We start from the raw sequence: 15,205 nt of genomic DNA, 5'->3' as shown, positions 1-15,205 counted from the left end.
GGTTGGGGCGGGAAGACCTCAAATCAAATGAAATCCCAGCTCATTTCCTGAGTCAGGCTGCGTGCAAGATTCTAAGAATTGTTGTTTTTCAGTTGTTTTAACTTTTCAAGATCTCATTTGGGGTTTTCTTGGCATAGTACAGGGCCTGACACATAGTAGGTGCTTTTGTTGTTGTTCAGTTGTTTCAGATGTGTCCAGCTCTCCTTGACCCCATCTGGGGTTTTCTTGGCAGAGATAGTAGAGTGGTTTGCCATTTCCTTCTCCACTCATTTTACAGATGAGGAACCTGAGGCAAACAAGGTTAAGTGACTTGCGCAGGGTCACATAGCTAGGAAGTGTCCGAGGCTACATTTGAATTCAGGAAGATGTCTTCTAGGCATACATAGACAAAATCAAACCATTTCTGCTCCCGACAAGCTCACCATCTGTAGTGCTAGAGATCATGTACGTATTAAATGTGTATAAATACGTATATATGTATAAATATATACGTGTGTACATACATACATGCATACGCTTATACATTCAGAGAGAAAACACGAACAAAGTAGGTGGAAAAATTACCTTGGATGAGAAGGCACTAGCCGCTGAGATTAATAGTAAAAAAACAGTACTTGCCTTCAAGAGACTTACTCCCCTCCTTGTAATTCTAATGTCTGGATAAGTATATCCAAGGTGAGGATGGCTCGGGAACCTGGGAATAGTCAGTAATCCCTGCTCTCAGAAGATTTCATTCCAGTGGACCAGGGTGCAACATTTAAACAGATTAATTCCTTTTAAAACATGTACAAAGTAATTGAAGAAGGGAAAGGAGGACCAATTGGAGTAAAGAAACATTGCTTCGCAAATCGTGCAAACAAGATTATTGTAGACCTTTCACTTTCAGTCCTTAGGAAAATTCATGCAAACCCTTGGCCATTCACTGCTAGGGTAATCAATTCAAGAGTTATTTATAGCTAACTATAACTGTATGCCTACTGTGTGCGAGCTGCCTTGGCCAGATCCCACAATTACCCACAAAGCAGTGAGGCGATGACTGCTTTGGAAGAGCTTCCTTTGTCCTGGGAAGGAAGTGCCTTGAAGTGCAGGCAGATGTGTAGAGCACACACAGGTCAGAGGCAAGAAAGCCCAGATCGTGGGGTGGGGGAGGGATCAGGGACCACGTTCCAGAAGAGGTGACTCTTGAGCTGACTTGTGGAGGAAGACCAAGGTTGTCAGCTGCAGCCCAGGCTGTGCTTAGCTTGTGTTTTTATTATATGGTTCGGGTCCCATCCCCCACCAGAAGTGGTCCTGCAGAGCTTCCTTATGAAGATGACCCTGTTTTCTTGTGGGCTTTACCAATGAAGCATAAACTTGAGTCAGTGGGGAAAACAACAACCACCACCAAAACACTGGCTTTGGAGTCAGATTCCACCTCTGACACTGAAATCTCTGTGGTCTTAGGCATGCCAATTTCCCTAATCTGTAAAATGGGTTTGTTGAACGGTCTGAGGTGCTTTTTGGCTTTTTCTCTTGTGAACTCTCCAGGGTCCTGCCAAGCTTGAAAGGCTTTAAGTATGGGCTAATGAGGGACTCCAAAGAAGACCAGCCTAGCCAATATTGGCAATCTCCTCATCCTTCAGACACAAATACAATCAATTTCCAGTCAAAGTGACTCCTGTGGTCCATTTACTAAATGATATTTGGGCTGCCATCTGCATCAGGCATGGGAGCGCCCACAGTAACGGATTCTTGTTGTAGGCAATTATACTTAACATGGTTAGGATATAGACAGGGAGCATATGAAGGACTGGTAGGGGTTGCAGAGGCCATAGAATTGAACCCCGTCATTTTATCGATGAGGAGACGGAAGCTGTGCTTAGAGAAGTGGCTGCCCCTAGGCTTCACTGGTGAGATCATAGACCTCATCTCTAGAGCGGGATGGGACCTCTGCTGTCTGCTACACCTTCATGGCTTCGTGGCTTGGTGGGTAGGGCGCTGGGCCTGGAGTCAGGAAGACCTGAGTTTAAATCTGGCCTCGGATACTTACTAACTGGGGGAGCCTGGCCAAGGCATTTAACCTGTCTGCCTCAGTTTCCTCATCTGTAAATTGAGAATAATCATAGTATCTATCCACCAGGGATGCTGTCATGATCCAATGAGATATTATGTCAAGTCCTTTCCAAATTTTAGAGCACTCTGTAAATGCTTGTGCTTGTTGGTATAAAGATGAGGCAGCTATCGGGGCAGCTAGGTGGCGCAGTGAGTAGAACACCGGCCCTGGAGTCAGGAGGACCTGAGTTCAAATGCAGCCTCAGATACTTGGCACATGTACTAGCTGTGTGACCTTGGGCAAGTCACTTAACCCCAGTTGCCCTACCAAAAAAAATAAAAAGATGAGTCAGCTGATGCCCAGAGAGGTTCTATGCCCAAGATTACATAGGTAACCTCATGGATCCTAGATTGTGACCTTAACGGGCCCTCAGTGGCCATGTAGTCAGACCCCCTCATTTTAAAGATGAGGAAACTATGAAGCAGCTCTCCCAAGGCCACACAGGAATTAAGTTTAAAAAGCCAGCAATCTTTTCCCTGTCCTTTAATGCCTTCCCTTCCAGTCTGACTCCTGAGTATGCTGGCACAGTGGGGAAGGCATCAGGGAAGGACCTAGTCAGCAAGGCATTCCTGTGATTAGAGAGGCCAGGCAGGCATGGCCAGAATGTTGGACACCCGGAGCAATGCAGAATAGTTTATGTCCCCGAGAGACCTCCCTGTGTGTGACCCAAAGTCTTTGGATGCCAGTGAGATGTGTTTTTAAAGAGAAAAAAATATGGTGCCAATGGAAAGCCTGATGGATGAAGTGTTCCAAGAGACAAAGGTTTACAGAGCACTGTAGTCATGCAGTGGGGGAAGGTACCCAGCTGGGCCTGAGGCCTGATAGAGACGTCCAAAAGCCATAAGAAGACTGTGCTGGGCCCCCTCCTTGAGGGAGAAGACTTTGGAACTGAAAATCTTACAAAAATGAATGTTGAAAACTATCTTTACATGTAATTGGGAGAAAAATACTATTAAGGACAAAAAGAAAAAGAAGAAATGGAATTCGGTTTTGCAGTGGGACTTTTCACCTTCTTGGTCCTGAGAGGTATGCCTCTGTTGAAATGAGGGTATTAAGTAGAGGCTGAGAGGTGAAAAGATCTGAGTTCCATTCCTACCTCCGATGCTTATGACCTATATGAAGTCACTTAACCACTCAATTTAAAATGGGTGTATTCTAGCACCTACCTTCTAGGCATCCTGTGAAGAACAAATCATACAACTTACATGCAGCTTTTTGCCAAGCTTAAGGAGCTATGTAAATGCCCCCTTTCATTGTCGTTTGTCATTTTGTCTTTGTGCCATGGCTAGACTGTAAGTTCCATGAGGGCTCAGACTTAATGTTTCTAAATGGTGATTCTTCCCTATTCCAAGCACAGAACTCTGCACACAGGAGATGCCCAGCATTCCTGAATTCAGTGAGGTTCTTCCAGAGCCATGAAAAGCATGATGCTTGTTTGTCCTTCTGCAGTGTGGAGATTGTGCGAGAAGCTCATGAGTCTCTTGGGATCAGTATTGTGGGTGGACAGACGGTGATCAAACGCCTGAAGAATGGAGAAGAGCTGAAAGGCATCTTTATCAAGCAGGTCCTAGACGATAGCCCAGCCGGAAAAACCAAGGCTCTTAAAACTGGAGACAAGATCCTGGAGGTAAAAATAACACGTCATTGGAATATACAGGCTTCACGGCGCTGGCAGGTTGGGGGGGGGCATGCACAGTTTTGGGGGGTAGGGATAGGGAGTGTGCGTGCTTTGTGTCTGTGATTCTTCCCAAGGACCCTGGTCTGGTCACCACAGCCACAGTTGGACAAGGCTGCTGTGTGTCACCACAAAGAAAAGGAAAAAAAGAAACAGATTTTAAAAGGACTTTTTTCCAAAATGAGACAGATGGTGGGAATCACGCTTCTCCCACTGTCTTTCACAAATTTCTAAATTTGAAGCCGACATGCCAGCGAGAGCCCCGTTCTTGTCTGGACTCAGGCATCGGCCCCTGGGAATCTGGGACTTCATTCTTTTCTGATGAGCATCACATATGTTGGGCTTTGTGGGAGTGGGCCATGGAAATTTCAGGGGCACATCCTGCCTTCCAGCCCCTCACTGGAAACCCCCTTCGCATTGTGTGTATCAGGTGTAACTGGCTCAGGCCTCTGCCCTCTTGGAAGTCCTGCCTTGCCTTCTATGTCCTCAAAGAAACTTTTTCCTCCTTTGTCCATAGGCAGGTTATCTTTCTGGCTGCACTTGAACTGACATTCAGATGCCTTCCTTCTATCCCTCTCAGGCTGCCTAGATTAGAAAAGGACAATTTCACAAGGTCCAGGAATTGGAAGGGACCTTAGTGGCCATCTTGTCCTGGCTGTTTTACAGATACATCAATCTTACAATGGACCCTTCTCTTCTGTTCGCTCACTCTGTGGCTATTGCAAATTACTATGCCTCTCTGAACCTCAGTCTCTTCATCTGCTAATTGAATAATTGCTTTCATCGTTACATTTGTGTCTCCAGCTCAATGTGTAGTATAGAGGAGGAGATTAAAGTACGCTTAACGAAGGAAATACCGGCCATTTTTGACACATCTTTTGTGCCGCTGGCACTGTCTCTTCTGACTCAAAATCCAGCCAACTCCTCCCACAACTAACTTTCTAAGGTCCCCTCAAAATCCAGGGACTTGTCTTTATATGAAGCTTCTTAGTTGTCTATGCATATAATAACTAGTCTATTTTCAGTGTTTTGGACAATTGGGCATCTAGGTGGACAGTGATGCCGTGGACAGAGTGCTGGACCCAGAGTTGGAAAGATTCATCTTCCTGAGTTCACTTATGGCCTCAGATCCTTAATAGCTCTGTGACCCTGGGCAAAGTCACTTAACCCTGTTGGCTAAATTTTCCTCATCTGTAAAACGAGCTGGGGAAGGAGATGACAAACCTCTCGAGTATCTTTGCCAAGAAAATCCAAACAGGCTTATGAAGAGTCATACATGACTGGAAAGCAATGAAACAATAATATATATATAAAATCTTTATGTATTGAATATATTCATTATATGTTGAGTATTTCTTCCATATCGCTTCAATATATTTTCAATATTATATAGATATGTTGAAGAGATACTCAATATATGTTGAATAAATTTTTTACATACATAGTTCTAACAAGATATAGACAGAGAGACTATACATTGTAGATAAAGCATCAGCCTGTCTTGGCAAAGAAGTTTGCCTGTATTAATGAAACCGCAGGTCCAGTCCAGTAGGCATGTTTACTTGTGATGTGTCCCATGTGACATTTTTTTAAATCCAGGGACAGCTTTTGCTGTTCCTTCAGTTGAGTGTGGTTATGATGATGACCCAATCAAAGGCTGTCTACCTGCCATGCTCCCCTACAAGCTTGATATCTCATTAACCAACATCTATTTTTTAGTGTTTTAAAATATTAAAATTTCTTTAAAAAATGATGTGGTACTATCGTTAAATTTGGCAACATTAATTTTTATTGGCTATGGGTTAGACTTGTTCCACGTCCCCGATCTCCTGCCTGGAGCATTCGTAGCAGCTATTGTCTTCATCCATGAAATCCACCAAACACCTATGGAAATGTGGCCAGTTGTTTGTGTTTTTCAGGTGTCAGGTGTTGATTTGCAAAATGCAACACACCAGGAAGCTGTTGAAGCCATCAAGAGCGCTGGAAATCCAGTTGTTTTTGTTGTGCAGAGCTTGTCATCCACGCCAAGGGTAAGCCATCTTCGACTTTAAACATCTTTAAAACTTTTTTGGAATCCCTCCTCTTCCTGGTCTCAGCACTCTCTTAACCAGAACTTGTTCCTTACACTTTGGGGCCCAATTTCAGGAGCATGGACATTAACTCTATTCTGCCTTTGACTTAGGGGCTTAATGTTCTGATTTAAGCCAAGCCATTCTTGTCATTCAGTGGTTCCAAAACAGACATCTTTATTTCGAAGGAGGTTGGCGTTAGAGCTTCCATTTCTCTTACTGTGTAACTTAGCCATGTGGCTGCTAGATGGATCTGCCAAGTTCTGAGAGGTTCTGATTGGTGATTTTCAAAGTCTGTAAGTTTCCAGTGCATTGTCATGATAAGAGCCCTGGATCTGCCGTCAGAGGACCTCGCCTCCAATCCAGGCTTCCTTGCTCACTCCCGTATGTGACAATCATTTCACCTTGCTGGGCCTCAGTGTACTCGTCTATAATATGAGAATGAGAGTGTTGACCCTTGAGGTCCCTTGCCAGCTCTAGATCTTTGATCTTATATCAACCTTTGCCACTTCCTAGCCTGGTGCTCTTAGGCCAGTGGTTTTACCTCCATAGGATTCAGTTTCCTTTCCTCAGTGATGAGGGGCTTATAGTAGATGCCTCATGAAGTCCCTTCTGCTCCAGTCTGCTGCTGTTGATAATGTGGCTCCATTATCAGAGTGACACCACAGGGGGAGAATTACAGAATGTTACAGTTCAGAATAGCCTAAAAGTTTATTTGTTTCAACCCATATGGATTGAATATGGACCATTGCTCATTCTCCGGCTTAGCATAGTACCTGGACCTTAACAAAACCTATAAATGCTTATTTCCTTCTTTCCTTCCTGCCCTCGAGGGATGTCTAGTGAGGAACAGCAATTTGTGCCCCATGCAGCGCATTTAAATTTGGGACATCTCTCATTGTTAGAAAGTTTTTTTTTTTTAAACATCCAGCCTTAATTTACCCCTTTTGCAATTCTCAACCATGGTATCTATTTTTTCCCTTTGCACCTAGGTAACCTGCTTTCACATAACAGCCTTCAAGTATTTGCTCCCTAAGTCTCCTTTTCTCTGCAATAAATAGCTCCAGTTTCTTCCACTGACCTCATCCACTTATCTCAAGGCCCTTAGAAGTTAGTCATCTGAGTTACCTTCAAACTTTTTCCTTTTTATTAAATCTCTTATGAGGTAAGGAAATAAATTACTTTAAGGTCTGTTTATAAACATGGAAATTGAGGAGTAGAAAGACAGAGTTGGCAAGCTTGAAGTATCAACATGATTTGTCCTAGTTCCATTTATGAAGGATTAGCTCGTTCTTTTGGGGCCCAGAAGGCCGAACCAGGAGCCATTCCTGGAAGTAGCAGAAATGGCGATATAGGATGAGTTTAAAGTGGGGGAGAGGACTTCTAGGAGCTAAAGCTCTTCTGAGATGTTATGGACCACCTTGGGGAATGGAGTCAGCATACCTGCAAGGAGGGATGGAAGCAAAGGAATTCGAGTACAACTTCCTTCGAAAATCTCTTCGTCCTGATGTTCTGTGGTTGTTTCCTCCCTTTAATTCTCAGGCTTTTAGCTCCCAGTTAGAGCTGCTCCTCTGTGGTTCAGGTTCATTTCCATATGGCACCATCTTTCTTAGAAATGTTTTAACAATGTTCTATCAAATTAAATGCCTTTATCTTACCTTCGTTAGCTATTGATTTCTGACCTGTATACTACTCCTGGGAGTTATTTATCACAAAATGAGATTTGGGGCAGACCCTAAACAACATCCCTGACCTTCTGTGTCTCCTTTGTTCTCTCTCCAACCACATTTCAGCTCCAGAGAGGCACGTTAATTTTCCTTTCTGTGAGATAGAGTCCTCTGAATGATCTCAACAATCTCAATATCATTATAGTCCATAATGAGCTGCAGCATTTCCTGAGCTGTATTTATCCTCACCCATCATCCTTCTTGTGTGTTATGTTTTGAAGTGAATCCACTGAGTTACTTCACTTATGCATCAGAGAACATTTCCCATAAATTTCATAGAAAGATTACTCATAAATCTCACAGACTAGAAGTGGATAATTGTTTGAAATTTAATACTTTTCTTTTTTTTGGCTGTGTGTGGATAGGTAATCCCTCCTGTGACTTCCAAGACCAGCCATCCTCCCAAAACCCAGGACCAAGACAAAGAAGATGGGAAAGCAAAGGTGATTGTTCACTTCCTTTCTTAGTGACATGCCGTTATTTCTTCTTTCCCACCCTTACTCTTGATCTACTGAAACAGGACAGACAGTAAATATTTATGGAGTAAATGTTCCGTGTTTGGCACCATAGCTGGTCTCAGGAGACAGAGACAGGTAAGTAAGAGATCAGCCCTGGCGCAATCATACTAATAGTTATTCTATCTGAAGCACAAAACAAGATTTAAATTGACTTTCTCAGGAAGATTCATTTTAGAGGGAGTGGGGCAGGGAATGATGCTTGTTGACTTGCCATGTGATGAAAGAGGTAAAGATCCTGGTGTACACCGGGGCCCCTGGGAGTGACCAGTATAAGACACCTAGAGGGAGAGGTGGGCCATGTGGTAACTCTTATTTTGACTAATTATTCTTTTGAACCCTCTTTAATGGGCTCTCTCCCCCATTTAGATGTACTGTCCATAAACAAACTTGCTAACTAGTGTTTGTATCTCCATCATGTGGCACAGCTATTGGCAAACAATAAGTCTATACAACATTCTCCAAATTTGTCTGTCTAACTCTCTACATATCTGTCTCTCTATCTACTAAGTACATTTGTTTTTACATTTCTGACAGGTTGTAAGTGCTGTCACCTCTCTCTAAATTCCCTTAGTGGGCTCTCTTTCCTCATTAGAATGTAAGCTCCATGTGGTCAGAGACCCTCTTGCTCACCAATACACAAGTATATAGTGCAATGAGTGGCATATAATAAACATATAAAACATTCTCCAAATTTGTTCTATCTGTCATTCTGTCTCTCACTCACATCTACGTACTGAACGTGCTTGTTTCTATACTACTGAAGATTTCTATGTGTTATCAAACAGCTCTAGATTTCACTGCCCTGAGACAATCTCCCAGTCAATTTGCCCTAGTTATAGCTTTGATCCCTTCCCTCAAGCACTGTACAAGCTCTTGGAGATGTAAGATTTGTGTGCTTATAAATGATACAAAATAGAACTTAAGGCTAGTTTGTGAAAGGTTATAGATGCATTGCCTATGTGAGAAGTAGTAAGTGTTGTCAATTAGTCAATGACCATTGGTATAATTGCATGAGATTGACCATTTATTTTGCTGCCAAAGGTGGAGAAGCTTTATATAGTCAGTCAAACTAAGAATTGCAGCGTTCAGACTTAAATTGAACAATGGAAGGAAAACCATCAGGCCATATAGGTCTGACCTGAATAGCATCCCTTATAAATATGGAGGTGATGAATAGATTTAAGGGATTAGATCTGGAGATAGAGTGCCTGAAGAACTATGGACACAATATTTACAGGAGGCAGCAACAAAAAACATTCCAAAGAAAAAGAAGCAAGAAAGCAAAATGGCATCTGATGAGGATTTATAAAAAGCTGAGGAAAGAAGGAAAGAGCAAGGAGAAAAAACCTGAAGAATTCTGAGAGTAGCAAGGAGAGATAAGAAGGTTTTCTTAAATGACCAATGCAAAAAATAGAAAACAGTAGAATGGGAAAGACGAGATCTCTTCAAGAAATTGGAGAGATCAAGGGAAAGTTTCATGCAAAAATGGGCATGATAAAAGACAAAAGATAGGGACTTAATAAAAGTAGAAGAGATTAAGAAGAGGGGACAGGAATATACAGAAGAACTATATAAGAAAGATCTTAACATCACTGATAACCAGCTTCCATTTAAAATGCACACACACACACACACACACACACACACACCTGCCCCATAATTTGTTTAGAGATTTATTGACCGGGTGGTGGGTACCCTGTTAGTTTCCTATTTTTTGATTCTACAACAAGAGATACTGTAGACATTTTTATTCATTTAGGTCTTTTTCCTCTTTCTTTGATCTATTTTGGCTTTAGAAGTGATATTTCTTAGGCAATGGGATGGCCCAACTTACTGACTTTTTGGGTGTGACAATTTCTTTCTCTGTTTTTACCACTCATTTGTTGGCAGATGATTTTTGGTCATATACTTATGTTAATTCTCTATATATCTTGGATATCAGACTGTTAGTCAAAGATATGTTGCAAAGATTTCCCCCCTTTTAAACTGTCAGTTTCCTTTCTCATCCTGGTTCAAAAGCTTCTCAAGCTTCTCAATTTAGTGCAGTCGCAATGGTCTGTTTTTTCTTTTATCATCCCTAATCTCTTGATTGGTTAAGAATTCTCCCCTTAATGGTGGTTATAAAAGATACCTTCACCCCTTTTCCTCTATTTTTTCATGTAAGTGAATTTTATCTAGGTCTCCTCCATATGGAACTTACTGGAATGATCTGTAAGGTCCTATACCAAATCTGGTTGTTGCTTTTTTCCCCCAAACTCCTCTCCACAACAGGATTTGAACTCAATTCTAGCTCCAGATCCTGTGATTTTTCTACTGACCACAAATCCAGCCTCTTTTTGAAGACTCCCAAAGATGGGGAACTTAGTAACTTCCAAACCGGCCATTATAATTTTCTTTAGCTCTACTTATTGGGAAGATTTTCCTTACATTAAGCTTAAGTTTATCTCTATCACTTGTTCTCTTAACTGAACAATTATGTCAATGGATGGATGGATGGATGGATGGGGAGGAAGGAAGGAAGGGAAGGAAGGAGGAGGGAGGAAGGAAGACACAGACAGAGACAGAGGATTTATTAAGTGCTTACTTTGTGCCATTGTACTAACCTCTGACAATACAAACAGAAGAAAAAAAGAAAGACTGTGCCTCCCTTAGGGTATTTCCATTCTAAAGGAAGAAGACCACACATTCAAAAGAGATCTGAAAAGAGCAGGGGATGGAAGGGGCTGCTAGGTGGGCCCTGAGGCAAATGGAGAAGTTGTAGTGGGAGCCAGTTTTAAGGTGAAAATGGCTGGCGTGGAGGGTCTGTGGACCAGCTGACCAATCAGTGGAGGAGACAGTAAGGGTTGTTATTTTGCCAATGTAAGAAGGCTGCTGGCGATGGAATGTTACAGGTCTTGGCCTCAAGTGTGTCTGTCAGTGCAGATAAGAAAGGATTTTTCACTGGGCCATCTATTAGAGGCATACTCGATATTTATTAGCTTTCTAAGATGACTAAGTGTAAAGCGTTAATGCTATCAGGGCTTTCACCCTCCCTCATCCCTCCAGTAATAACAATGGAAAAGTTATGTCCTGGGGCTCCAGGTTTTTTCTTTTGTTATTAAATTTTCATAAGTTCCAAATGACTTCCTATAGAGTGTCCATTTGATTCCTGCATTTCTTAATCTCTGTGGAACCAGCTGTATTTCACTGCTTGGCAGGGTCAACAGCCTAATGACTCTCTGAGCTCTTAAAAGTAGCCCTTCCTAGTTAGCACTCTAAGTTGGAAAGTTGGATGAATGTATTGGCGCTTCAATAGATAAGATGTGTTGCTGGTCTCAGGAGTATTGGGCCACAACTCACCAGTTGGATGGACTCAGCTTTGGGGGAGAGGGCCTTTGGAGGGAGATGCTGGAGCGAGTAGATGGCTGGTCTGTGGATTCCCCAGAGACCCTTCCTGCCCCAATTGATGGTCGAAGGGTATGAACAGGCATTTTTCAAATGAAGATCTCAAAGCTTCCTATAGTCATATGAAAAAAATGGTCTAAATCAGTATCATTTAGAGAAATGCAAATTAAAACACCTCTGAGGTACCACCTCATATCTATCAGGTTGGCTAATATGACAAAAAAAAGAAAATGTTGGATGTTGGAGGGGATGTGGGAACTCCCAGCAAGGAAACTCCCCATCCCAATGCTGATATCATCTCTGGAGGTCATCTGGGGCTTTGAGAGATTAAATCATTGCCTGAGGGTCAGAAAGTCAGTGTGTGTCAGAGGTGGGACTTGAAGCCAGATCTTCTTCATCTGGAGACTTGTTCTTTATTCATTAACCACTTTTCTCTGTATGTGACCCCCCCCCCCCACCTCCCTGAGCTGATGGGCATCCCCTCAATTTCCAGTTATTTGCCACCACCAAAAAAAGCTGCTATAAATATTTTTGTACAAGTAGGTCCTTCTCCCACTTCCCCTTTCTGTCTGTTCCTTTTTCTCCTAGAAGTGGTATTACTGGATCAAAGGGTATGCACAGTTTTATAGCACTTTGGGTGTAGTTCCAAGTTGCTTTCCAGATCAGTTCACAACTCCACCAACAATGCATTAGTGTCCCAGGTTTCCCACATCCCCTCCAACATCCAACATTTTCCTTTTTTGTCATATTAGCCAACCTGATAGATATGAGGTGGTACCTCAGGGCTGTTTTAATTTGCATTTCTCTAAACAATACTGATTTAGACCATTTTTTTCATATGACTATAGGAAGCTTTTAGATCTTCATTTGAAAAATGCCTGTTCATACCCTTCGACCATTTATCAATTGGGGTATTGTTGAAGGTATTCTTCAGTAGTGGATGATCACTAAGGTCCCTTCTAGTTCTTGAAATTCTGTGATTTGTGCGGTCACAGATTTCCATCGAGGAGTGACCTTGGGGGCCATTGATATGAAAACCTTGCCTCTTTGCAGGTTCTCTCTTTCTTCCATGTTCCTACCCCCAGCTTCCCTTTAGGTGTCATCTTCTTCTGTTAGATTTAATATAATTCTTAATTAATCAATAAAATAATTTAATCTACATTTTTTTTAGCAGGCCTAGTTCAATTTATTTGTTTATAAAAAACATCTATGTGGTTGCCACAGCAGCTGCCTAGGTCCTCTGGACAGACACTCGAGTGTGAGTCTTCACAAGATGGTCGGTGAATTCCTGATAGGGAGACTTAGTGAACACAGTCTCCTTCCACAGGTCTGGGGTTAGATAGCTGTATGTTTTGGAGATGGCATCAAAGGTAGTTTTAGCAAAGTTGCCCCGAGTGGCAGTACAGCCTCATGCAGAAGTGTAGCAGTCATCAATTCCAGCCATCATCAGGAGTTTCTTAGGCACAGGAGCTAAGACAATGCCAGTGCCTCTAGCAGCGGGGATCAGGCGCGCCAGAACCGATCCACATCGCCCAGTGACCTTGCAGGGCACCGTGTCAAGCTTGCCAGTCTTGTTCCCCCAGTAGCCACGTCTCACAGGAACAATGGACAGCTTGGCCAGAATGATAGCACCATGAATAGCTGTGGCCACTTCCTTGGAGCACTTGACACCCAGACCAACATGGCCATTGTAGTCACCGATGGCCACAAAAGCCTTGAACCTAGTACGTTGTCCAGCTCTAGTTTGTTTCTGAACAGGCATGATCTTCAGAACCTCATCTTTCAGTGAAGATCCCAGGAAGAAATCTATGATCTCAGACTCCTTGATAGGGAGCAAGAAAAGATAGATCTCTTCCAAAGACTTGATCTTCATGTCCTTGACTAGGCGGCCCAAGTTAGTGACAGGAACCCACTCCTTGTCTTCGGCCTTTCCTCCCCGGGCTCTGCGGCCCCAACCCCGGCCTCGACCTCGGCCCCCACTGCCGAAGCCACCACAGAAGCCAACCTGACCTCCGACTCCCGGGCTCCCGGGGCCTCCCGCACCTCCTGCAGCACCGTTGTAGTCTGCCATTTGGTGTTCACTAGAAGTAGAAGCTTAATCTACATTCTTAATGAGGTTCCTTGAGGCCAGGGAAGGGCTTGCCTTTCACCCTCAAATCTTAGCACTATCCTGGTTCATAGGAAGAATTTAACAGTTTTCCATTCCTTTTCTCTCCTTTTTTCCGCCCTCCTTCTTATCCCTTACTTGTTTCTTAATACAAACCACAACTTCCTTGGCCCCTGTTTACTCATCAAATGGTTGGACTACATGGTTTCTGAAGTTGTTTCTACTCTTCTATTCCATTCTTCCTTCTTTCCCTTCCTATTCCCTCTTTCCATTCTTTTTCCTCTTGCTTTTCTCCCTCCTTTGTACATTATCCTTCTCTCCGTCTCCTTTCCGTCTCTCCCTCTTTCTGTCCTTTCTCTCCCTTTCTCCTTGTTTTCTTTCCTCATGTTCCCTCTTTTATCCTTCCATCATTTTTCTTCCTCTCATTCTCCCTCATTTATCCCCTTTCTCCATTTCTTCCTCTCTTGTTTTCATGTGATCCTGCCCACCAACCTTATCCATCCTTGGTTTTGGCAGGCACTCATCCCCCGATTGAGATCCATGTCTGTATTGTTGATCCTCTTTGTTAACTTTTTTAGAAAATGGTCCTGTCTAGAAGCCTACTGGTGGTCATTCAAGCATCCTCACATTGCATGCTATTAGTATGCTCCTAACCTAAGTGAAATCTGGGCAGACACTCTGAGAATCCAATACCGTGCAAGTGGAAACTCTTCAGGGATTTCTGCAAAGATCAAAGTTGAAATTCTCTTCTGTGAAGTCAATGTGAGCATGAAACTGTTTCATTATGCATGATTCCTGACTGCTCCTCGTTTGGACCAAGGACCCAGGGCTCCATTAGCAATATCCAGTCTTGTGCAAAGCTTTGCAATTTGCAGTCACTGTTTCAGTCAGTGTCCTCCTATTTCTGATAGCCCATTGTCTCTGCACATGCGTGTTAAGTATTTAGCAGTGTATTCCGGCATAAACCCCTCTGACTGTAGCTTGATGAGTTTGAATTTTTAAATTTAATTCATCAAATATAACAAGAGGCAGCATGATGTCATGGCATTCCTATAATAGGGCCTGAGACAGAGTAAGTGATTAATTAGTGTTTTTTCATTCATTCATTCATCCATCCATTCATTGTATCCCAGACAGATCTTTCCAAGGCTGTAAGTTACAGAAGAGATCAAATTAGTGTCAGAAGGAGTTTCCTACAGTAAAAAAAAAAAAAAATCATGTCTAGAGCCTTCCTCTCCCCCAAAATACATAATCCCAACTCACCCAAAAAAACCCTCCTTGCTTCTCAGGAGGACTGTTGCAATTTCCTTCTGATTGATAGCGCTGCCTCCCACCCTCAAATGCACCATGTGGCTATTTCCAACGCCATAACCCATCATTTCATTCCCCTCTGAGGGTGGTTCCTCACTGGCTCCCTATGCCTCTAGGATAAAATATGACTTCCTCTATTTGGTATTTAAAGCCTTTCACAGTCTGGCTTCATCTTATCTTTCCAGACTGATTCAATTTTCCTCTCTCCCTATTCCCAGACATAGACATTCTCCATTCAAGTTGTCCTCCTGGCTGTTGGTCATACACACCACTTCATCTCCTGTCTCCACACTGTTACACAGCTGTTGTCCTATGTTTGTTT

At 42.8% G+C, this 15,205-nt stretch overlaps 1 protein-coding gene across 1 annotated transcript in view; it reads left to right on the top strand.

Annotated features, from left to right (window-relative positions):
- The window catches only part of PATJ (PATJ crumbs cell polarity complex component), a 331,975-nt gene that overhangs the window by 133,238 nt on the left and 183,532 nt on the right, over positions 1-15,205 (top strand). Inside the window, exons 24-26 of the mRNA XM_036754106.1 lie at positions 3,542-3,719; positions 5,687-5,797; positions 7,929-8,006. Of these exons, the coding sequence (XP_036610001.1) occupies positions 3,542-3,719; positions 5,687-5,797; positions 7,929-8,006 (367 nt within the window). The remainder of the gene's footprint in view (positions 1-3,541; positions 3,720-5,686; positions 5,798-7,928; positions 8,007-15,205) is intronic.

Source organism: Trichosurus vulpecula, chromosome 4 (genome assembly GCF_011100635.1).
Source record: "Trichosurus vulpecula isolate mTriVul1 chromosome 4, mTriVul1.pri, whole genome shotgun sequence".
NCBI classification, from domain to species: Eukaryota; Metazoa; Chordata; class Mammalia; order Diprotodontia; family Phalangeridae; genus Trichosurus; species Trichosurus vulpecula.
Note: the sequence above shows the minus strand (reverse complement) of the source record. Positions and strands in the feature narration are given on the sequence as shown.